Source organism: Aulonocara stuartgranti, assembly GCF_965226115.1.
Source record: "Aulonocara stuartgranti genome assembly, chromosome: 17".
NCBI lineage: Eukaryota > Metazoa > Chordata > Actinopteri > Cichliformes > Cichlidae > Aulonocara > Aulonocara stuartgranti.
This window is the reverse complement of record NC_138953.1, coordinates 20,529,186-20,555,054: the sequence shown is the minus strand read 5'-3', so window position 1 is coordinate 20,555,054 and position 25,869 is coordinate 20,529,186. Positions and strand designations below refer to the sequence as shown.

The 25,869-nt window shown below is 42.7% G+C and overlaps 1 protein-coding gene across 10 annotated transcripts in view; it reads left to right on the top strand.

Annotated features, from left to right (window-relative positions):
- Window positions 1-25,869, top strand: part of grip1 (glutamate receptor interacting protein 1) — a 67,913-nt gene that overhangs the window by 10,534 nt on the left and 31,510 nt on the right. For 2 of the 10 annotated variants that reach the window (XM_082511366.1, XM_082511361.1), the window contains exon 1: window positions 10,078-10,800. The exons of 3 other annotated variants lie outside the window; for them this stretch is intronic. In XM_082511366.1, the coding sequence (XP_082367492.1) occupies window positions 10,665-10,800 (136 nt within the window). In that variant the 5' untranslated portion in view covers window positions 10,078-10,664. Of the gene's footprint in view, window positions 1-10,077; window positions 10,801-23,310; window positions 23,541-25,869 lie in introns of those variants that run through there. 5 more of the 10 variants (XM_082511367.1, XM_082511363.1, XM_082511369.1 and 2 more) reach the window with 3 other exon arrangements.

The following is a 25,869-nucleotide window of genomic DNA, read 5'->3' as shown; positions in this document are numbered from 1 at the left end:
GGCCCTTCACCCGGGACCAGTTTAGCTTGGGAAGCCCTACCAGAGTAAGTTGCTTGCGACACCATAGATTGCCCACAATCAACCTCTCTGAGGCAGCAATTTCAGAAGTGACAGAATTCATATTACTGGTCAATATTTGTTCCTACCATCACCTGTGGCCTTGAGCTGTGGGTACTAACTGAATGAAATCAAAGGTCTGGTGGGAGTGAAGTTCCCATAAAGGGTGTCTAGGCTCCACCTCAGAGTAAAGTCTTTGGTCCTCTTGGTCAAAAGGAACCATGATCCAGATCAGAAAAAGCAGTAGATGATTAGCTTTAGATTTAGACCTGTTAGATCTATAGTCAACAGAAAATTGTATTTTAAAAAAAGAAAACATTTCACTTCAACCAAATTTAGACATATGGAAGAACTCTTTAAAGGTTAACGACTGGCTGACTGTTTTCTGGATGGTTGCTCAGAAAAGTTCTGTGTATGCATTAACCCATATTAACACTTGCTGACAGTTCACTTCTGTAATCTCCAGACCTATGTGGCCTATTTCTTTGATATTTCATCATAAATGAAGTAGGTCAAAGCTCCAGAGTTGCATTTGAAAGTTGAGGCTGTGGAGCCAAAACACACATTCAAAGAGTCTCTCAGTGCAAGTCAGAAATACCCTCATTAAGGTCATTGGAGACGTACCAGAAAAACAAATCCAAATCAAGGGTTTGGTATATTTTTGGTGAAAGGATAAACTATTGCCATCAACAAAACAAAAAAAGCTGCAGGGGATGACCACAGAATTCTTTCCATGATTAACAAAACCTTCTTCAGAACACAGAGCCAAATGTAGAGCATTGACCAGGAAGTAGATGATTTATTATTAAGACTTTACAGCAGACAGTAGGGTTTGGCACAAGGTGATTGGAGGTCCACAGAAAGCTGCCATAGGGGATGATCTTTGGGTCCTTTCAATGCTAAAAAAGGAACCCCCATCAGAACATCCAGCAGCGCAGAACGCAATACCCAAGCCTAAAAGTGATCACAGAAGTCAGCTGTGAGGGAGGTTTTCAGGATTGTTGCAATGGTAAAAAGGGTTCCCCTCAAGGTGCAAACCAGAGATCAGTCTCCAAAACATTAATGTGAAATGAAACTTTATGACTGACGCGCACGCACGCACTCACACAAACAAACAAACAAACAAAAGAACAATTCAAGAGTGCTTTTCTTTGGAAAACCAGCATCTGCATCTAGTAAGAGGAAACAAGTATGGAGAAGGAGGCAGTGTAGGCATGTGTATAGACTGCCAATGTGCTGTTTATTGATTCTGGAAAATTCAGTAATGGCTGACTCAATCACTTGACCTCCAACCATCGAGCTGCATTTAACAGCCGAACATGAAATCAGAGAATTAGCAGCAAGGAAGCTTTAAAAACGTTTAATTTGTGGACTCCAGAAGGAAAGAGACTCATGATGAGAATCTGCTTTACTGCCCTTCATCTGTTATATCCTGACACTCACAATCCCACACACACACACACTCGCACATATACTGAGCCTTGGGCAGCATCCAGGTGGACAGCCGAGCTTCTGGCATCGCATACACTCACTCATTTTCTACTTGAATAAGCCCAGCATGGACACACTAACAAACACGCTTACTAATACACACACACTCATATGTGTTGTGTCTTAGGGTGTCTCTGATGGTCCAGCAGTCAGTCTGACACTGAAACCTGCAGAGACGGGGAGAGAGGAGAGTATTTCCACTGCTTTCTCTGATCTGTTTTATCCATTATTGTGCATGTGTGTGTGTTTGCCAGCTGCAGCTGCCCGATTACTGTCTTTGTCCCTCTTTCTCTCTAAGGTTCAGCATTAGAAAATAAAACATTAGCACTCCTGTGCAGGCTGTCCTCGGCCCGCCTTAAACCCACACCACATTCAGATTAACCATCATACAGAAACCAGCCACAGCCCCACAGTCGACATAGTGTCAGATTACTGTGAAATGTAGTCACATACTGAGGCCATCTTTGTTTGTTCACCATATTCTACCTTCAGGAAGCGGTTGCTGCTGAGTTTTTTATTTGTGAGACATTTTTCTAATTAGCTCTGTTCTGATAATAATGCAGTTAAATTAATTAATAAAAGACTTTCTCTATGTTCACCAATTTTTTAAACTAGCTCAGCGCATCTCCCAGCCAGTTTCAACTTGGGCTCCATGGTTACATCATGAGTAAAAGCCTATCAGTGCTGAGCCCAGAGAAGTACACCCGCTATCTTCAGTAAGGTAGTGGAGCTGAGGTTTGTAGGTAACGAAGCCGCTAAACATCACAGTTTCATTTCATTGGTGACAGGCATGCAGAACTTCCCTGTTAAACTTATATACATATACATATTTGGTTAATGCTATGCTAAAGCTAACAGGCTCACATCAAGGTGGCAGAAACTTTAACTGCTCTGCTTCACCATGTGAATGTGTGTGTTTAGCAGACACTCCTGCAAACATTAACAAGAAGCTCTCGGCACAAATAACCATAAAGGGTCGCAGCGGCTAAGGCTGCTACAACAGCAAAAGGGCAATGCTATGCTAGCAGATAAGTGACAAACTACTTGAAAACCAGAGCAGCAGATGCTTTAATACCAGGAAATAAAAGTACTGAAACTGTTAATGATGAAGAAAAGATTAGCAGAAGTGAAACGTTCTCTCTGTAAGCAGAAGAGAGTCATTGGAGTCTGATGAAGTCACTTCTGTTGTTCATATTCAGGTTAATGATGCCATGTGCAGACTGATCTTTGTGTCTCTGCATCATTTCTGTTTAAAATAATTTATTTCTAATTCATGATTTCAGGACTTCATCCTGAAAAACTGTTTTAGTTTGAATATATTCTGACTGCATTCAAATAATTAATATGTTTTTATAATTTCATATCTAAACACCAAAACGGTGGCACAGTTGTTTTAATGATGAATTCAAAAATCCTTATTGTATACAACTCTGAAAATAATACATTTATATTTTTATATATATATATATATTTATCAGCAGCAATACATTCAAAACCATTGTGATTATTAAAACAACTTCCAGTGATTTGTTTGCTCTCAGATTTCAGGGTGGCACAACCATAAAGGTGCGACTTTTATTATGAATTAAAAATGCCATATTTCATCTTCCAGGCTGGCTGAAAATAGCCAGCTCTTTAAATATGAATAGAAATAGATAACTCTCATGTAGGCTGCTACACTTTCCATGTCAGGTTGTAAAAGCGGTGTAAAACTAGGAAAATGCTAACTCACAATAAAAATCTTTATTTCATTTCAAACCTACATGTTTGCTTTTGGTGTTAATCCAGGTGTTCAAATAAAAGCCTGTTTAAACTGAAAGCAATTAAAGTGGTGCAGCTGGAAGAAATGTCCCTTAATTAAACAACATTTTTTAATTGCAAGTCTAAAACTAACTTTTAGATTTCTGAAATGCCCAATCACTGTGTGATGGATTGCGATCCCCTCTGGATCAATAACACGAGTTTCTGTTGACTGAACCTCTTTGTTGCTCTGAGATGAATCTGTGTGGCTCCTGACAGCTGTTACCCAGCTGCTTTTTTTTTTTCCCTCTGGTCTGTGTTCAGGTTAGGCCGACCCTTCGGGGAATGAATGAAAGTCAATGCGTCATGTGTTTGTGTCCATTAGGAATCAGGGTCAGTCACTCAGCAGTCCATTAAGGCTCTCTTTTGTTCTGCTGGTTTCTGGGTCTCTACGTCTCTGCTGTCCTCCCTCCGGCTTTATCAATCGCTGTCTGCACGTCTGCCCAGCTAAATCATAGGTATTTTTGGCAGGATTTGGACGTCTAAAGCGTCTGACACTTTCTGTCTTCTCCTCAGACTTGTCTTTTAAAAGCTGCAGCTTCTCTGAGTGACCACCAGGGGGAGGTAGGGTATAAAGTCTTTCTCAGAGAGGAGCGTGGAGAAAAGGATTTCACACACACGCACACGCAGGCAGGCAGCCAATCAGGTTGCAGAGCAGCAGAATCCTGACAGCGATATGCAAATGAAGCCTCACTTGTCATTTTTAGCAGCAGCAGCATCACTCTCCCTTTCCGTCTCTCTCTTTTTGTCACCTGTGTCAGTAAATGTGACTCGACCATCTGCCCCGCTGGCACCTGGAGGGCCGTTAAAGCCCCAGGCATGTCTGACAGGTGAGGGAGGCGGAGCCAGTCTAATTTTAGGGCCCGCTGATGTGGGGGGTTTTTTTGGGTTTTTTTTTTCTTCCCTCACATTTAATGGCAGCTCTTGTGTTGTGAGAGCAGCTCATGCGAGAAACTTTAAAAACACTGTCTGAACGACCGTACTGTAGTCCAGGTCTTGCAGGCAGAGACGCAGCTGTATTCACCATGAACTCACTAATCAAACATTAGGAAAAAGGTGAAAAACAACCAGCATGACATCCTGTGTTAGTTTAGAGCAGAGCTTCCCAAGGTGTGGGGCCCGCCCGCTAGGTGGGGCGCAGAGCCATTGCAGGGGGGGCGCGGTATGAAAAGGGTAAAAAAAAAAAAACAACAACGCTTGGACACTGCTAGCACGGGGCGGCCACACTAACGCAAAGCAAGAGATGAAGCATCGCTGAATATGTTTCCAAACCAACTTCATTCTAAGCCAAAGACTAGAAAATATGGTGAAGCATGTCAGGGAGGCACACTGTCGTGAGTTCTCAGAATCAGCTCCTTGAGCACAAGAAATGACAAAATAACAGAACGCAAGTATGGCGAAGCTCGCGGCTCTCCAACGGGAGATTGAGAGACCACTGTTGGACTGTAGAACTGCTTTGAAATTCATATGAGCTGTTTGCACTAAAGTAAAAACCACCATCACTTATGCGGACACCCCTTCGGCTCCAGCTGCGGTCTCAAGGCTGGAGCCGAACAAAATCTCCCTGATAACGACTGTGTTTAGTCTGTTCCTTCCCATTCTATGCAAGGCCACCTGGATTGGCTGGAAGACTGTTTACTTAGCCTGGCAGGGCGAAGGACACTGTCTCAGCTGAACTCTGGACACGCACACACATATACACTGATATGCACACACTCATCCCCCGTCGCTTTCCAAACGCCTTTGACGCTTATTCCTTCCGATGCTGACGGTGGATCAAGGAGACCTGCGCACAGGCTGTCTCTCACCCTTTACCCACCCCTGTTGCTTGTCATGTGTTTCTTTGGTGCATTAAGAGTTTTTTCATGTGCTATGTGCAGAGGTGTTTTTTGCTGTTCTCAAACTGATCTCCCTGTTGGAGCTCAGTCTGGGGGGAGTTATTTTTGTTTCTCCTTATCTTTCCTCCTGTGGTGCATTTTTCCATTGTTATACCTCTCTGACCTGTCTTCCCCATGTGATGTTTTGTGTAATGTATGTATGGTCGGAGGGTAAGATGGCACCGCCATTGCGTGCAATAGGTCGGCAGCCTTATGAAATTTCCCCTTGTGGGACTAATAAAGGTATATCAAATTCCCTTTGGCTTCACCTGCACAAGTGCCAAGGTGAAGCCTGCAGAATTGCTTTTCCCTCCAGGAGCAGCGCTGGGCTGTTCAAATCACAGACAAACAGTATCCCACATTATGATTTTTAGTTCACAAACACTTCTTGTAATGACTAACTACTCCTGACATTTTGGAGATATTAGCTCTTTATACAGTAAAGTTACAGTGGGATACAAATAACATCAGGCTGATCCTGCCACGATTTGTTCCCTCGGTTCAAATCACGGAAAAACGGTTTCCCACAGTTTTTAAACCCATTTTACACAGAGAGGCATTTTTTTTGAAAAATGTATTGATAGCTATGTTGAATATTATTACACAGGAAAACGTCTCATTGAGATAAGTGTAATCTTCCTAATCAGCTAGTTTTCTGCTAGCAACGAGCGAGTGCTGCAACCTTTAAACATCTCCTGCACTAGACAACGACATGCTGAGTTAAACCTGGCAGAGAGGCCCTTACAGACAGGTTTGCATCTATAACATTTAGCAGACCTGAGCTGCAACTGATTCAGTTTTAGAGTCGCTGTGAGATCAGAAATTCTTAGAAATGAAAGCAGATCCAGCTGCTCGGTTCACGCGTGGTCTGCAGTTGTGTTCTGAAGCTTTAAGTCATGTGCCTTAGATTTGTGTTTCTTATACTGTAAAAGGAAAATAAATCACGTGCACAGTCTAAGACGTGACGCTGTTTGGAGATGGTTGCAGCAGATTCTCCTTCCGGGTGTAAACGTCACTTTCAGAGTGGAACAAAAAAAAAAAAAACTTGACTCCACATGACTTCATTCTCACCTGGATGAAAGCAGAGTGCTGATTTTATTCTGCCAACAGCTTCAAAATGTGTTTATCAGATGACAAAAGGTGTCAGTGCAGCAGGATCCACAAAATCTGAAGCTTCTCCTTCACTCCCGCTGCTGATCCAGTAATCAATGCATTTACTATGAGTGTGTGTGTGTGTGTGTGTGTGTGTGTGTGTGCTGTCATTTTTCCATCAGAAGTTTTGTGCCTGTCAGGCTTCAGCGCAGCGTGGGAAACATGAGCTTCCAGGACATGACAGGGGTCAAAGGTCAGCACTCACAGCTCAGAGACAGGGCTTTCTGACTGTCACTGAACACCCTGGCGACCAGCTGTCAGTCACTGTGTGTCAGAGGTCAAAAGTCACATTGGAGAGGGGCTGAGTGTGATGGCCACACAGAGAGGAAAGGTCCAGATTTACCTGCCTGGACCAGTTCACCTGTGTCTAAACTCATCTCTGGTGATATTCTGGGTTTTCCCTCTCTTTCTGTAGAAATCTCATGCCGCCGCGAGCCGTCATACTCTTGGCTTAAGAACAGTCCCAGAGCCTGACGGCCGAATTTTGGCGTGAAGTCCGTCCCCACTCTGATCGTTTTCGGGACCCTCAAACACTCAGTAACTTGGTTAATCTCCTCCTTATGTGCATGATTAAAATACCCTCTGATCACAATCTGCTGCCCCCCTCCCGTTTGTCATTTCCTGAGCCAACAGGGCCGACTGGGACCCAGTTGGACGAGCGGCAAGCTCCCCTCCAATCCACCGTTTGGCAAATGGATTAAAAAAAAAGGAATTTAAACTGTAGAAATATTTTATTATGATTTCACAGCAGTCTGTCCTTCGCTGTGTGCTGCCTTCAGCAGATTTTCTGACGCTGAATCACATTTACTCAAATACTTGAGGGTTGTACTCGAGCGTGTAGCTGTTAAAAACCAAAAATAGCAACATCTGTAAAGCTGCTTTTAAAACTAGGCCAGATTCTTTACATTATTGATAAATGTTGCGACGATTTCCCCCAATAAACATCAATATAGTTTGGTCTATATAAACAAACTTTATGCTTTTATTTTATTTTTTTGTACTGATTATTTTTTCCCTATAGCTTTTATTGTGTTATTTTTTTAGACATATATCATTAGATATTTAGATTTGCTTTGACTTAATTGTGATACTTGTTGACAACCAAACACAAACAAATCTAACTAACAGTAACAGTAATAATCGTGCTCAGCGTGGATCTTTTCATACCTCCGTCCTTGTGATCAGTTATCATGTCGTGACCGTCGCTCAGAGTTTTACGCAAAAACAACAAAAGCTGTCGTTCTCGTCCACGTCAACATATTCAAGAAAGAAACGACACATTGTGCTAAATGTTTGACCCGAGCAGATCATGAAGTCCAATGGGACGTGTTCCAGCGTTTCTATGTTGTAGATTATATTTTATTTTTCCTGGCATGAAAAATCAGAACATTAGTTTTCACAGATGTTTATTTTTGGGTTGAAGATTTTGGTTGAAGATGCGCCCGCTGAGATCAATTCCAGTTCACAAGATTTCCTGCAGTTTGGAGTAGGACCATAGGAAATGTGTAAGTCTGCCAGGATTTATTTAGCCTTATTTTTTTTAAAATACTCTTTTTCCAGTTTTGGTTATTTATTTATTTTTATTTTAAAAACATGTGTTTAATTTTCACTTGTCATTATTACACTTATTTCTATTTTTATTTTGTTATTATTTTCTGTTTTTATTTTTTTACTGTATTTTGTGTAACGTATCTTATTTATTAATATAGTCATATTTTATGCTTTTAAATAATGCCAAATATTATTACCTTTTTTTTGCACACTTTATTCATCATTGCTGAAAGTATAATTTTTCAGTAATTTATTATTTATTTTATTTTATGTTTCATTTTGTCAGTGTTTTCGTATATAATTTTTGATCGTGATCATGTTTTAATTTTCTTTTTGCTTCTTCTCTTTATTTGTCATTGTGATTTAATCATTTTTATTAATCAATAAATAAGGCAGAGTAAAATGACGGCGTATATCATATGATGAATTCTAAACATCTGTCAGCAGCGTAACTCCGATCAGCAAAAGACAAAAAATGATTATTGCATAAATATAAAATAAATGGAGATGAGGGTAAAAGCAAAAGTTTGCTATTTTATTTATTTTATTCTTTAATAAAAAATCTCTCAGAAGTTGTCAGCAGCTGGATATAATCATGAAGGTGTTTCAGGATCTTTAGTGCCCGTGTTATTGTGAAGCCTTGTACTCAGGTACCAGAGGATGCTGCCATCATGCAGCAGGCTTACCTCAGCAGATCGCATCCACTGACTCAGAGTGGAAGCTGTTTTCAGCGTTGTTTAGTCCTTGCTTTAGCACAAGTGTCTCCATTTATTATCCTGACCAGACCCTTTTGATGCAGGAAGCGTGAGGTCTGGACTTCAGGTCTCTGTGGAGGTTGTGTAGACTCTGGGTGGCCGACCAAGAACACCTGCAGGGATTATACACTGGTCAGGTGTTCAAAACACTGAAGATGAATAACACTGATTATCCTGTTACAGTCGGGCTTTTCACGGTGTAACATATATGAGGCAGCGATGGAGTGATCAGTTCTTTGTGTGATGCAAGCAGGAAAAGTATAAGAGCTTGAAACCAAAAGTTTATTATGATTGTGTAACACAATTATTCACTAACCTGACAAACATCCTGCAAGTTTACAGTATATATACAATATGATCTATTTACAAGTTCTTTCTTTGTGCTGTAAATGTAGTTTAAATGGGGAAAAAATACAGTCTTAGCTGTAATGCCTGAGATGTGACCCAAAAGTCACAAACTGATATCGAGGTGGGTTACAGTAGAGGTTGTCAGGGCCAGATGTTCCTTGAATATCACCTAATGTGTGTTTGAATGTGTACTGGCAGCTGTTTTTGAGTTGATACTGGATGAGGCCCAAAAGTCACGAACTGAGCTTTACATGGGTTACAGCAAAGGCTGGATGAGCCAGATGTGATCCAGATGTCGATTATGTAAAAGGTTGGATGAGCCAGATGTTCCTCAAATGCCACTAAACATATAAATTGTACTTGGAGCTGTCTATGAGTTGATGCCAGAGGTGGCTCAAAAGTCACAAGACAGTATGGTTGTGACGTACAGCGAGAGTTGTTCGGGCCAGATGTTGCCCAGATGTCACAAGCTAGGCTTTGGACTGCAACTCCAACGGTTGTCAAGAACTAGATGAGGCAAAAAGTAAGGAGCTGGGATTTATGTCGGTTACGGCAGAGGTTAACGGGGCCAGATGTGGCCTAAAAGGTCAGTAATCATGTAAGGTGGACCTGTGGCTGTCCCTGAGTTGATGTTGTCAGCCAGATGTGCTCCAAGGATGACTGCAGATGTTGTTCACTTGTTTCTGAGGTAAATGGAACCTGAGAGCTCTTTGTTGATGTTTATCCGGGTTTCACGTCTTTTGTCTGTGGTTTGTGTCTTCATTTGTTTCCTGAATCGAGTGTAAAACTACACCAGTGCTCTCCCAAACCCAAACAGGACCTTGATATTGATACCAGGAGGATAATCCTGGTTTTCAGTTCCTGAAATCTGGTTTTATCTCAGTTTTCCACCAGTTACCTGCACGTTTCCACCCCTCTCCTCTCTCCTCCTCTTGGTACACTTACAGAAGACTCTGAGGAATTCACTCACCGGCTCCCCTCCCCCCACACTGGAATGAAGTGTATGAATGAGGAGGAAGAGGAGGAGAGGAAGGGAAATGTGAAGACAGGAAGAGAAAGAAGAGGAAGGATTGAAGGAAGGAAGGAAATAGAGGGACAAGATAACGAAGGAAGGAAGGATCTAATGAAGGAAAGGAAGTGCAGGACGAAGGGCTGAGATGGAGGAGTGGTGTGTTAGAGGGCGAGAGCAGCAAGCGAGCAAAGTGTGTGTGTGTGTGTGTGTGTGTGTGTGTGTGTGTGTGTGTGTGTGTGTGAGCTGCGAGCTCTGTGATTGGCTGAACCCGGCTAGATGCACCAACAGCCGAAAGAAGACGGGAACAGAGGAGAGGGAGGCTGCAGATAGAGGAGAGAATACAAAGAGCGAGCGAGTGAGGGAGTGTGTGAGGGAGTGTGTGTGTGTGTGCTACATGTGCGCTAATGCGTGTGTGTGTGTGTGTGTGATATCCAGAGGTGTGTGTGTGTGTGTGTGCGCGCAGCAGAAAGAGGAGGCGAGGAGGAGGAAACCTGATCTCACTCTCTCTATCTCTCTGTGTGGAATAAACGCTTAGCCCTCACCGTTATTGGCCTTGCTGTTAGCTTGCAGCGTAGCCCGGCCCAGTTTGGACCCAGTGTGATTGTGGTGGAGGTGGTGGGGATGGAGCGGTTCCTGGCCCTGCTACGTCTGCTGAGCAGGAGGAGGCGAGGGAGGAGGTACCGGGCGGATGATGATTACCAGGAAGGCTACGAAGACGTTTACTACTACACCAGCAAGTACAACACACACCTACTGAGTGAGTGAGTCCCATAAAGAAACAATGGAGAAAGGGAGAGAGGCTTTGTTTTATTGTCCTACTGTAGAGCGAGTGAGGTAGAGAGATGATGCAGAGAGAGAGAGAGGGGCTTATCAACAGATTATGGCACTCAAAGTGGCCTAGATTGTGTTGGTGTGCGCTGTTTTAAATGTATTGTGGGGACTCGAGTGTGTTTACTTTAGTGCTCTGTGGGGACCTCCTCAAGGGGACAAAATTGCTGTAATTTCAGGGATGATGATATTACAGGTAGCTCGACTCCTCAAAAGTAAAAGAAATCCAATGAGTGTGTGTGATGTCTTTTAATTTTTGTGTTTTAAGGGGGAAATATATGCACTAATTTTTCTGTAATGTGGAGTCCCAACTTCCTTCAGGGGACAAACGTAAATCCTCTGAAGCGATGGAAATACAACTCCATGGGTGTGTGCTATTTTAATTTGTTTCCTGGGACACTGGCTTGTGGGTACTTTCTTGCACTCCACCTCCCCCGTAAGGTGAGGGAGCAGATGTCAGGGTGAAGACTTTCAGGGTTGGCTCGAGACCTTTAAAGTGGTGGAAATATTTAGAGTGTGAAGTCTTGTATTTATGGGTTACGTGGAAGCACATGTGGACAAAAAGCGAGTCCTATATATAGTAATGATATAATGGGGGGGGGGGGGGGGGCTGTAGGTGTGTCTTATTGTAATTGGTTTGACGTATTTGTGTTTGCTCTTCTTACACTGTAGGGACTTGACTTCCTTATGGGAACAAAAAATGAGTCTAAATAAAGAGTGAGCCCTATGAAGGGAAAACCACCGTAATCGAGAAAATTTCAGGTTGAAGGCTTGGAATGGTAAATGGTAAATGGCCTGCATTTGTATAGCGCTTTTCTAGTCCATAGGTCCCCAAAGCGCTTTACACTACATTCAGTCATTCACCCATTCACACACACATTCACACACCGGCAATGGCAAGCTACATTGTAGCCACAGCTGCCCTGGGGCGCACTGACAGAGGCGAGGCTGCCGGACACAGGCGCCACCAGGCCCTCTGACCAGAGGAACTTAGAGCTAGTCCAATTTGAGGGAACTAAAATTAGTTCCCAAGAGGAGATGAAGACTTTGAAGTTTGAATTAAACTCGATGTCCTCATGGAGACAAAGCTCGAGTCCCTGTAAGATGAAGGAACAAATTTCAGGGTTAGCTGTGTGTGTGTGTGTGTGTGTGTGTGTGTGTGTGTGTGTGTGTGTGTGTGTGTGTGTGTGTGTGTGTGTGTGTATGTTTTTGCTTTTTTTTTTTACTGTGAAGACTCACCTTGGTTCAGTGTAGAAGTTTGAGTCCTCTTAAAGGTGATGGAGTAAAGTTCAGGGTGAAGACTTTGAGGTTAGTCCTGTGAAGGGATGGAAATACTGCTCTTCTCACTGTGTGTGTGTGTGTGTGTGTGTGTGTGTCTAAGGTCTTGTATTATAGATGAAGGTCGTTAGTGAAGCTGCTCAGTTACAGTACACACACGCTCACTCAGGTATTCAGATGACATGAACCAGGTGGTTTGTGGGTAATAACAGGGCAGGATGTTTACTGCAGGAAGGAATGTGAACAATGTGGGAAAGCGCACACTAATTCCAGGTTTGACGTCTTGTGTTGTTCTAGTCTGCACGCTTCAGTCCTTCTTTGGGGCCCTGCGGTAGTTTCTACTCCTTTTTTGTTCCATGTTCTTGACTGAACCTACGAAACTTTTGCTCCAAATATGACCAGTTGGGATTTCCTCCCCCATCAGGAGCAGATCGTGATACACTAAGTCGTGAATAATGTGTTTAGCTCTAGGCGCTCACACTTCCACTTTAATTATCTGATCTTTAATTACATTTAGATATAATTTGTCTTCTTGTGACCCATATCTGGGGGTTCCTTTTACACTTATTTTACGCTCGGCCACTTTTATAGAGCATCAGCAACAACAACAAAGCTAATGCTGGTGGATCTACTGAGATCGACTAGTTAAGCACACTCCAGACTCTTCCTCTGTGTTTGTGGATAAATGAAGCCTGTTTCTGACGTTGCTGGTGTTCTTCTAGACGTCTTATTAGCAGCCATATAAGCTGCTTTAGCCTTCCTACAGCTGTTGTGCATCTGCAAGTTGCTTTGCAACCCATCTCCTCCATTTCATGCTGTTTATGACTGAATGAATACATATTGTGACAGACAGTTTGATTTTTGATTTGTTAAACTGTAAGTTTGGTGTGTTTACAGTCTGGTGGTGGAGATGCAGCTTTGTTTTTAGCCCCACAGGTGTGGACCTGGATCATATGAAATGGTTTCTTCTCCTTCTTTGTTCTTCTGTGAACTTTGTCTTAGGCTTGAGTGATCTCCATAGTGTTATCGTGGGATCACGCTATCCTCCCTCCCTGATGCACACCGAGAAAGTAATGTAAGCTGTCCCAGCTGAAGAGCCTCGTTCGCCTATCGATTAATGATTCAGTCAGTAGTAATTAGTGAGCTGAAGTGGATGGACATCAGTTGAGCAGATAAAGTGTTATTAAGTCATAACATCTGCCTGCCTTTTGTCTTCTTCATAGCTCCACTAACTCGTCCAGTCCGCTTTGTAATTGTGTAAAACATGTCACCAGTCTCTCCTCCACTCATCATCGAGCTCTCCACACAAACAGCCGAGTCTTTCACCGGCAAATGAAGTTTAACGATCGTCGCTGCACACGAGCAGCGTTCACGTCACCTGCAGACAGAAATAAGACAGCTGAACTCGATGGAAGTGTTGGTCACTTAGCGAGGCTGATTCACTTCAATACGAATCTCTTAATGATGATGTTGTAACTTTGACACGCCAGCGAAGGCGTGTCAAACTTATTTTAGTTCATGGGCTACAAAGAGCCCAATTTGATCTAAAGTGGGTCTGGCCAGCATTCTGTAATAAGCAGTGAATCTGTTCTTCTCTTTTGGTTTTTAAAAAAAACTTTACTGCAATTTTCTCACCCACTTGGCCCCCTGCATTAATGCAAAAATAAGCTAACAACCACCTATATCAGTAAATTATCACTGATCAGTCTGATCATCATCGGTGCTCGAGGTTATCCATCAATATAACTCTGATATATGCAACAGATGGACGTAGCTTCCAGGAGTGAAGATTGAAGCCAATACTGAGGTGTCTTAAATGATGTTCTTTCTGATATCCAGCAGGGGGCGCCTCCTCTGGTTTAAAAACATGTCTTCGAGAAAATAACCCGCTTCCTAAATTTGTCTGCAAACACCTTCCTGATCGTTTTATGTTCTCAGTCGCTATTTTAAGGTGATGATGTTCATGTTGCAAATTTAGTTTCACGTTACAGAAAGAGCAGGTGATAAAGCAGGAGGAGTTTAAGCTTTAGGGCAGGAGGAGTGTGGTCAGACCCTTGTCGGGTAATGATCTGCTGTGAATTTCAGTTTATTTTGGTCTCGTCTTGACTCTATTCTGGTCTCTGATTGTGATTCTGTTTGTTCTGATGCCCTTTGATGTGTTTTTAAAGCACATTCTGAAGTTTTTCTTCTTTATTTTTAACTCTGATGAGACGATGGGAGCTGAGCTAGGAGTTAACAAAGGAACCAGTCAGGTAGTGATAAATTGAAGCTTACTGTGCTCTAGTTTATTTTTTCACCTTCACAGTCCTCCTGATGGCTTTTTTTTTTTTTTTTTTTCAAAATCAAGATAATGTTTTCTGAAATGCTTTCAAGTGAAATCCACCCTCAGAAACTTCTTTGTGTCCACATGCTTCTAGGAAAGTGTGTTTCTGACACGTTCCTCTCAGAAAACTGTCAGCTGAGCTAAAATGAAAAAACTGCCTATGTTTTTAGTTGAACTCTGGTTCACGCCTCACCCATCTCCATCTGTCTCCCTGCAGAGAAAACTCAAGCAGGACTTGAACTTGCCATCTACTAAACCATTTACACCTATTAAGAAGTGTTTGCGGGCGGCGAGCAGATGACGCGAGCGGCACTTTGGTGTCTCAGAAGTTTCTGAATGAACTCGAGGAACACATTTGGACCGATTCTCTGCACAGATTAAACAAAAATAAATCCACACACCTTCTGGAGCCTTTGTGGAATCTTATGGGTGTAAATTTAATTATTTAATAATTAAGAGCAACATATTTGAGTGTTTGGATGCTAATAGCTGACACTGAACTTATTATTCCTGTGTGAAAATAAACCATTTGTGTGTGTGTAGTGCAGAACTGCCAGGAGGCATTTCTCAAAGCTACCAGCTAGCAGTGTGTGTGTGTGTGTGTGTGTGTGTGTGTGTGTGTGTGTGTGTGTGTGTGTGTGTGTGTGTGATCCTGTCTAGCTATCTTTGTGAGGACCGAAATCTGCATTCTACTATACTTGTGAGAACCAACAGTCACTATTGAGGACACACAACCCGGTCCTCACAAATTTGAAGGCATTTAAAGGTGTTTTTGAGGCTCAAAATGTGGTTTTTGTGTCAGGGTTATGGTTAGATTTAGGGTAAGGGTTAAGGTTCGGCATTCATTTTTAATGGTTAGGGTAAGGGGCTATGGAAAGCATTATATCAATGAAGGTCCTCACTAAGATAGCTGAACGGGGTTGTGTGTGTGTGTGTGTGTGTGTGTGTGTGTTTATCACAGCATGTGATTGTATATGAAAGCACTTTAAGGTTGGTTGACTGGCTCACACACACACACACACACACACACACACACACACACACACACACACACACACACACACACTCTTTCTCCTCCTCTCCTCACTCCTTGTTTAGGGTGATTTTCGTCCCGTATTTCCTCTTTGATTCAATCTGGTTTGACCTTGTTAACCTGGTTTATTGGACCGAGCATCTTAAAGAGTTCATGAATAAAACATTCACACAAAGATGACATCAGTTGTTTCTGGTCCTGGTCTGTAATGCTCACTTCGGCGTCTGCGTTTAGCCTCAGGAGGTAGAGCAGGTTGTCCGGTGAAGCCTCCATGCAGTCCTTTAAAGTCGAGTCCATTTAACCGTGTCTGAAACGCTCCCTCCTAGAATTCACCTTAAAGCACGACAGAAAATCAGCAAAGAGGGAGAAAACATTGTTACCTGCACCAAGGGAGCGCTGTGACCGGATTGGTTTGTCTCTTTGTTACCAAAATTATAAACCATTGAGATAAACGGCTGCACTTTATTTTTTTTTAAGTTGTTGTGAGGGATGTTTGTTTTTATTTTCTTTATCATTTGTAAATATTATACAGTCTCATGTCAGTTTCTGCTGATTTGAGTATTTTACGATGTATTGATTTGTGTTTCTGGACACAGATCTAATTTATTTGAACTCAAATGTTTCACACACCAGTCTCATAGTCTCATATCTATTGATTCATCCAAGAGCAGAAAATAACTATTTTCTACTTGTAAAATGGCAAAATTGGAGGCTGGAAACTGAAAACTAGAAGATAGAAATTAGAAGCTCAAGGTTGGAACTTTTGCAGACTAGATGCTAAAAGCTAGAGGCTAGATGCTACCTGGATGCTATAAGCTGGAAGCTGGAAACTGTGTGCCTGAGTTTAGAAGTTGGAGGTTAGAGGCCACAAACTGGATCGTTAGATTGTTAATATATATATAATATTAATATGAAACTACTAGTTTGGATGTATGTATTAAAAACTACACAGTTAAGTCCTGAAAAATATGATGGTTTGAGTTAAAAGATAACTTATTTTCTTGGTTAACAGTGTGATGGGTCCTTTGATGAGTCTTGAATGTTTGTTGCATACATGCTGTGAAAAACAATCACTGTGCTGACTGTGACTGTGCTAAAAAATGTAACAGTTCTATCCTCGTGAAAATGAAGAAATACAAACTTTTATTTCCCGTTTCATGATTTTTGTAAGTAAGAAATCAAATACCTGAACCGAGCTGTGGAGGAAAGACTTTTTGTAATTATGCTCTACAAAGCTAAACTAAAACTTTCACCCCCAGGGGCAGCATTTTGCCATTTTTTTTTTCTTTTGCCACATCACTATTTCCTCAGGTGGATTCTATTGTAAATAAGACTATACTCTCAATGCCTGTTTGGCTCATGGCACCATCCTATGGTGCGAGTCGGTATTACGGGAAAGGGTGCCCCAGATTGAGTTCAAATGCTGCAGATATCCTTTCGACACAAGACACAGATGTTTTGGATATAAATGGCAAATGGCCTGTATTTATATAGCGCTTTACTAGTCCCTTAGGACCCCAAGGCGCTTTACATATCCAGTCATCCACCCATTCACACACACATTCACACACTGGTGATGGCAAGCTACATTGTAGCCACAGCCACCCTGGGGCGCACTGACAGAGGCGAGGCTGCCGGACACTGGCGCCACCGGGCCCTCTGACCACCACCAGTAGGCAACGGGTGAAGTGTCTTGCCCAAGGACACAACGACCGAGACTGTCCAAGCCGGGGCTCGAACCGGCAACCTTCCGATTACAAGGCGAACTCCCAACTCTTGAGCCACGATCGCCCCTATAAAGTCATAGAAGTTGTTTCAGCACACCGTTGATCATTAATTGAAGAAGTTTTTAAGTATTTTAACTCACTGATTTACCGTTACTGCCATTACAGAGTTGGAGGATTGTTTTGTGTTGAACTTTGGTGACTGGTTAAAATGTATTTTCATGATTTTCCCGAAGCGTGTGTAGGATGGATGTAGTTCTTTGGTGTTTGTCTTCTGGTGTTCTTTGAAAAAGGAAAAGATTAAGACACCCTAAAGGATAAACCATCACATAGCATATAATAAAATCATTTTTTGTTGCAGAACAAAATGGACCTGAACAAAAAAATCCTTATTTTGACATGAGAGAACGGGATGTGCAAAAACCTAAAATCATTATCCTGCACCACTCAAAACATGGGAAATGAACTGGGGGATCATTAAACCTAACATCAACCAAACTCATGTGGAATAGGTGACCAGTCAAAACTAATTATTGCATATGAAAGGTCTTCTTTTTGCCTATATTCGATACCAGGCTCATCTTTTAGCTTTGATTCCTGTTGAGTCATAAAAACAATCTCATATAATCATTTTGTAAAAACATAAGCAGAAACAATGAGCTGATTCTGGAATGGTTCAGGTGGGAGGAATGACCTGAAGCTGTCCTTTAACCTCAATGTGTGGTTATATCTCTCCACTGTTTGTTTCATCACTTCACTTAATCACTTATATTAATAAATAAATACGAGAATATTGAGTATTTTTAGCCTTGTATTGCCAGTTTTGAGGGGCACAGGTTAAAAGTGTTGGTCTGCAGCCTCAGGCCACACCTCTAACTCACCTGTCCCTCTCGGGCTTGCCCGCCGCCCGGCCGCCATCTCCTCTCCGTGTGCTTGCTGATCTCATTACATGCTGAAACATTACGATGCATAAATTTGCACCTTAATGAAGTGACTGTAACACGGTGAAGAGTTCACAGCAGTTCTGTGCTGTGTGAGGCTTGTTGACACAGAAATATTTGCTAATTAAAGCTTTAAATAAGGCCCTCATTAGCATAACTGGTCCTGTGTTCAACATGATGGAGATTAAAGAGGAAAACGGGCTGCAGGAGGGAAGGCTGGCCCTCGAATAGTAATTTTGTTTCTCTTTTTTCATCGACTCTTGCTTCGGATTTTTCTGATGAAGTGGTGAAACCGTCCTCCTGTGTTCCCGGCTGCCGTTAGCTCTGCCATCACGCCCACATGCTCTCATGTGTAACTGCGTTAGATCCTCTCGACTCTGCCGGCCCACGTTTCCTTCTTTTTTCCATTTGCTCAGATTGAATCCGTGGTGGTTCGGAGGCGGCGTGCTTTTCGCCGTTGGATTATCTTTGCAGCCAATGAACACGCTTGACCAGAGAGGCGGAAAGTAGAGCAGAAATCCACCTTAATTAATCTGCAGGCCTCTCGGGACTCACAGCACTTTCTCCACATTATTTGGATTTGATGTTTAATTAGTTCTTTTAAATTAAAGAACAACGACTTCCTCCTTTTCTTTACTCTTCAGAGTCCTCAGAGTGTTTCCAGTTTATTAGGTACACGTATCTCAAACTAATGCGATAAATCCTGCTTTCCTTAAACTTCAATTCTCAGCTTTTGTTGGAGCTGCTGCTGACTTTTGTCTTTCTAATATTGTACTTCCTAGCTTTCTAATAATTTGAATTTTACTTTGTTAGAACATTTCTGTTACAGTGTCACAGATGGGCAGAACTGACTGCATATGATTACTTAACCAATGGTTAATGTGGTTACTGGGTAACTGTTAATAGTTAAACAGCTAACAGTAACATGAGCTTAATCAAAGCTAACATTTATAAGTGTTCAATATTTTATGTTGTTCAAACAGGATCTTTAATGACCTCCTGAAACTCTTTCTAAAGTGTTGATCAGTTTTTTAAACTCCTGTTCACATAATCACCTGCTAGTGAGGGGAGGAGCTCTGTGTGTGTTTAGCTGCTGGTGAGGGGAGGAGCTCTGTGTGTGTTTAGCTGCTGGTGAGGGGAGGAGCTCTGTGTGTTTAGCTGCTAGTGAGGGGAGGAGCTTTGTATGTGTTCAGCTGCTAGTGAGCTGAGCACAGACATACTTAGCTCCTCCTCACTGTTATTGAGAGGAGGCGTATATGTGTGCTCAGCTACTAGTGAAGGGAGGGACTGTGTGTTCAGCTACTAGGGAAGAGGGGAGCTTGTCTGTGCAGTTGCTAGTGAAGGGAAGGGCTGTGTACCTGCGTGTTTGCAGCAGTTCTTGGTTGATATCGATACGGTTATGAATAAGTGTCTTATCTGATGGATACTGCCAGAAGGTTTTAGTATCATTTAGTAATGGAGTATACATTTTTGTGTGTGTAGAGCGACTTTCATTTAACGTCCCTTCACAGATTGGTGTTTTTGAGACTAACGCTTGAGTGCTTTGCTGTAGAAGAAAAATGAAAGCTGACTTCATTGTAGAAACATTTAATTCTTTGCTATCTGCTAGTATGCACATCCTCTTGTTCTGCTTGACGTAGTTAACCATTTCTTCTCCAAACCTACCTTCAGTTGTCAAGTCAAGTCAGTAGAGCTGCTTTCCAGCTGTTACAATGCATCTTCTCTACTGAGATGAAAAAGATTAATTTCAAATGATAGTAAGTAAGGAGCAGTAAGTGGGAACAAGGCGTGTTTCAATTTTGTCCTGACTACTTTGAATAACCTTCAATAAGTGGAAATTCAGCATTGATATCTGCTTGAAGGGTCTGACAGCAAGTGTGGCGGCGGCAGTGACAGTTCATCCCATCTGTTCTTCACACACACGTGAACCCGTCAGTCTGACTGCGACCGTTAGCGCTAATTAAAGGTTTGCACATCCGTCCTCTCCTCCCCCCTCCCCCACCCACCTCTGTAACGGCATCATTAGCACTCTGAGTGTTTTTGTGAGTGTGTGGGGGCATGTGACGATGGCACAGTGACTCAAACTCATGTTTAACACACACAGACACAGACACACACACACAGACACACACACACTACATGTCAGGGTTTATTCTCTGATTTGGTTGTTTTGAAATGCTGCCGGCTGTGATGATAACCTGTAGTTGTGTGTGTGTGTGTGTGTGTGTGTGTGTCTGTTTGTGCGTGTGAGCCGGTGTGAACACTTCTTTCATCTCTCAAAAATCAGTCTTTGTGCAGCTCGGGTCGCTCGCTCTCTCCCCTCAATTATTCATCAGCTTGTTTCCATGGTAACAGCTGCAGCCATTCTTGTGTGTGTGTGTGTGTGTGTGTGTGTGTGTGTGTGTGTGTGTGTGTGTTGACATGAGCAGGACGGGCTTCAACACTTCATTATTCTGTGTTTTATCAGTGATGTGGGGCTGTAAACAGGACGTTCTGCTTGTAAAGTTTATATTGAATGTTTTTGTGTTTTAAATCAAAGAACGTGTGTGTGTGTGTGTGTGTGTGTGTGTGTGTGTGTGTGTGTGTGTGTGTGTCATTCATTCAGTGTGATTCTGACACAGAAAACAACAGAAACAAGACCACATAAAACCAGAACTTGAGCTTATGATCTCACTGTGGGTCGATAAGACTTTTAGATCATGTTTTGTTACCATAATGACTAATGTAAAGCTTCAAAACATGTGCTACAGCCAACATAACGAGGGTGATGCTGACAGGAGAACCGGCGTTTCTTGTTGATCTCAGTTTCCTGACAAGTTAAAAACTTCTACAGAGGAAAGACGATGGCGTAAAAAACCCTCCAAACTAAGGACCATTTCACCTTCCTTCTTCTTCATCCTCATTTATGCCCGTTTATGCCCTTATTTTGTTCCTTTTTTCACTGTATTATTTCCCTCCCCGATTCCCTTTTTCCCATTTTGTTTTTTTTCCTTCTCTGTTTTTTGGATTTATTTCATCCCTAGTGTTCTCCCATTTCCTGTCTATTTTCTTTCTTCTTTCTCACTCTTATGCTTCCTTCCTTTTTTCTCACCTTTCATCCTTGCTTTTTCTCCCTTCCTCCCCCCCCCCCCCCCCCTTATTAGTGTTCTGTCCCTTTTTCTTTTCACTCACGTCCTTTCTGTTTTTTTCCTCAGTACTAAAACACATCACAGAGGGTCTCCACTCGTCCTGTGGCTGTTGTGATTCTTCTTTTTTTCTTTTTTTTTCTGTGTTTCAGGAGTTTGTCTGTTATAAAAAGCTAAATAAATTCATGTTGCAGTTCTTGCTGTTGTGCTGCTGCAGTGTCTCCAGCAGGAGGCGGCAGAGATCAGCAGCAGCATGCCTCATTGTAAATAACATGAACAAAAATGTCCTGATATAATAACTGTGCGTGTCTCTCTCTCTCTCTCTCTCTCTCTCTCTCACACTCACACTCTCTCACACACACACACACACACACACACACACACACACACACACACACACACACACACTGACCCGCCTTCACTGCAGTTATGGTAACATCACTGTTAATACCTTTAATACTCGCACACTGACACTAATCCAGAATAATCTGCATCTGAAACACTGACCTACATGTCTGACCACTTCACTACCTGCTACTGGACACGCCCCCCAGGAGCTGACCAATCATATCATGTAAATCAGACCAGCTGCGTATGCTGAGTGGTAAGGGAAGGCTCTGAAGTACCTTTACAGCTCCCCGTTGAGCGATTTTAAAAGGTTTATCTTCGTCACCTCGCTCCTCCTGCAGACAAATCTGTTGCTGTTTGACTCCTGAAAACTGCGGCGGTGGCCGGAGGGCTGCAGACTCAGATTCCTCTGATTAAATTTTCAGTTTTAAGGGTTTAAACTCCGGTTTACACATCACAAGCTGATGTCCACAGAAACACTTTAAGGCCCAGTGTTTTTCCTTTGCCTTGCACTTCATGCTTCCTTCTTTCACTCACCATTTTGCTTTCCTTATTTCCTGCCTTTTTATTTATATCTTCACTTTCCCATTTCCTTCTTCATTCCGTTCCTTCTTAGTTCTTCATTATTTGTTTCCTTTCACACTTCCTTTCGTTTGCTTCCTTCTGTTATGTTTCAGTTCCTTGCTTTTCTTTTTTCCTTCTCCACTTTCTCATTTCCTTCCCTCCTGTTTTGCTGACCTCCAACCTTGCTGTTCTTTATCAATTTCAGTCCCTCTTTCCTTTTCTTACTTTAATTTCGTTCCCTTTGCTTTTTGTTTCCTTATTCTGTCTCCTTCTATCCTTTATTGCATCCTTCCTTATTTCATTTTATCTTCTTTTCATTTATTTCCATCTCCTTTATTGTTTCTTTCCTTCCTTGTTTCTTTTTCCCTTCTTTCTTTAATGTTCTTGCTTTCCTTTCATCACATCCCTTCCATTATTCCTTGTCTCCTTCAATTCTTCCCTTTTCTTCTTCCTACCTTTCTTCCCTTATTTTTCAGTCCTTTCCTCCATCCTTCCACTTTTCTCCTTCAATATGTCCTTCCTTTCTTCTCTCATTTTCTCTCTCTCTGTAATCCTTTTTCATCTCCATCCATCCATCCGCTTCTCCTTTTCAGGGTCGCGGGGGGCGCTGGAGCCTATCCCAGCTGTCATAGGGCGAGAGGCGGGGTACACCCTGGACAGGTCGCCAGTCTGTCGCAGGGCCAACACACAGGGACAGACAACCATTCACACTCACATGCACACCTAGTGGCAATTTGGATTATCCAATTAACCTTTTTCTTATTTCTTTGCTTTTTTCCTTCTGTTCTTTTATGTTTGTTCCTCCATTTTTAATTTTAATAATTTTCTTCAGGTCCCTTTTTCCATCTTCCATTTGTCTCCTTATCACAGTCGCACATCAGAATCCTTTTTATCTATCCTTCCTTCCCTCCAGCTGCACAAACACACATTACAAACCAGCACAGAGATATGGCAGCCTCTTTCCTCCCCTCCTCCTCCCGCTCCTCTTCATCCTCCCATCTGCGCAGACTCTTCCTCCACCCTCCCCCTCCCTGATTTTATGGAGGCGCTTCACATCTGCAGCACACTCTCTCTCTCTCTCCCTCCCTCCCACCCTCTCTCTCGAGCCTCAGGAAGCGCCTCGATGATGGTTTCTGTTTGAGGAGGAGGTCGTCGGTCATTCGGTCGTTTGCAGACGAGAGAGCGAGCAAGAGGATTGGGAGGTGTAGGGTTTTTTTTGGTGGCTGCACGTCTTCTGCATGGCACTGGGGGGGAGGTGGCGCTCGGCTCGGCTTCACCATGATCGCCGTGTCGTTTAAATGTCGCTGCCAGATCCTGCGCAGGGTGAACAAAGGTAGAGAGACACAGAGGAACACTGGGAGGAAGAGAGAGAGAGAGAGAGAGAGAGGATGTGTGTGTGATGGAGGAGAATTTCATGTGCAACATACATGCAGGAGTGGTCGAGAGACATTTGCTGTAAACTGCTGACATTGAAAAGAGAGAGAGTGGCTTGTATATGACCAACGCCGGCTGTAAGTGTGTGTGTGTGTCTGTGTGTGTGTGTGTGGTGATGTAAATGATCTCCTGATGGATTCATTCAGTCGATGGCTGCAGGTTGCTGTGGGGCGAGAGACCCCTAGAGAGAGTGAGTGAGCGAGCGCGCGAGCATGGGGTCCTGTTTTCATGAATGTAATATTCATGGTTTGTATTAACAGGGAAGAGAAAGCAGGGCAGGCAGAGCCTGAGAGAGCGATCAGGATTATGAAATTCCTTCAGTTTGAAGCTTCAGGTGTCCAGCGTCTAACTTTATTCATCAATTTAGGCTGATCAATTAAATTTCATGACTCATTTGAGCATTTAAAAAAAAAAAATTATATCTCTTTCCTCCATGCACAGTCCCTCAATCGTATTTGAAAAGTTAAGCTTTTGCCTTTTCTGTCTTGTGTTACCTACCAGCAGGCGGCACAAGTCGCCGCTGTGGCGGTCCTCGATGTCCTGAAAGCCTGTCCTCCCTTGGTGAGATGAATTCGGTGTCTGCCGCTGTAGACCACAGCTGGTGATGGTGGTTCTACATGGCCACTCTAACCAGAAACTGCAGCAGGTGGAGAGCTGGTTAACATGTTACTCAGCTGAACAAGGACTGCGTCACCAGCTGCAGTCTAAGACAGCTGATCTGGAGTTTGTTCTCTGGATTACTGAATATAGAAACAGCTGTTTTTAATTTCTCATCCCTGAACCATCTAGTTTTCCTTATTAAGTTAAGCTCAGTTGTTGTCCTGTCATGTTTCCCTTCTAGCTGGCTGTACATTGCTGTTGTGGCGGTCTCAGTCTGAGACAGTTGACCTGTAACTCATCTACAGAATGGCATTAGGAGAATGTTGCTCTGCTATTTTTATTTTCCCTCGTTGGAAGAAAAAGTTGCTGCCCTTTCCGTCTTGTGGTTTGCTGTTGACTAGCTGTACGTTGCTGTTGTGGCGGTCTTCAATGTTCAGAAACTTCAGTCAAACTCTGTCTCCATTCTTGAACTACTAACTGTTTAACCAGCTGCAGTCCAAGATGGTGGAAGCCTTGTTTATATTTCTTAGTGGACCTGACAGCTGAGCAGTCATTCCTGTTACACTTCTTTCAAGTTTATTTTAAGTCCATTGCCTGTAGTGCATTATAGTTAACATTTTTAGAGCTCAAAAAAGAGGCTAACATGTGTACAGTCACATGGACCTTTGTGGTCACCGTCTAATAATCAAATTTACGTACTCAGACCTGAGCGGGCTTGTGAACATTTAACCTTGAGTTTGTTCATGAGAGGAGGTTTCTTGTCCCCTTGTTGAATAGACTCCAACTCCAGCATCTTGGACTGTGAGGTAGGTGGATGCTCCAGTCAGACAAGTTGGATTTGTGCTGCTACAGTAAACTCAGTCTCTCATCCTGCATTCCAGTACACTCCAACTCCAAATGCAGCTATAAGCAGTATTTACTGTTTCTACTCTGGTGATCTGGTCCAGGCTAAATTAGATTCAAAGTAGAAAATGCAGCAGGTGGAAAACTGGTTACCATCTCCATCTGTGGTTCTAGACAATAGAGGTTAAGTCCGTCCATGGGACGAGAGACTGACTGTAGACGCCTCTGATTACTGCTCCATTTGTCATCCTTGGACCATCTTTCACTTTTATTTTTAGTTTATTTTCTGCTGGCCCTAGTGTTGAAAACGCACTAGTGTTGCCCACCAACAGGCTGTACAGGGCCTCGATTTCTTCAACTTCCTCTCCAGAGGGTCTCTATCTCATGATTAAACAAGCTGTATCTGCTCTGTCTCCACGTGCACCTGGTGACAGTAGCTTGTTCCACTTTCAAAAGTTGGTCTAAGCAAAACCTGCAGGAGGTTCATGTGCTGCTGGGCACAAACACAAATTCATTGTAAATCTGTAGGAAATGCTGGATATCATGTGGATGAAGGTGAGAATACCAGATGAAAGTGTGGTTTATTTCTGCAGCAGCTCTGTTTGCCTTAAAACCTCTAAATTATTTGATGATACACTCACCAAACCTGTTGTTGGATCCACGCTAGTCTGTTATCTGACAGAACTCCTCACACTCTGATTCCATCTTTAGGTGGGCTGGATACTTAGTGATACTATTATACCCAGCATAACAACAGTATCAGTACTGAGATTCTGGGCTGTATA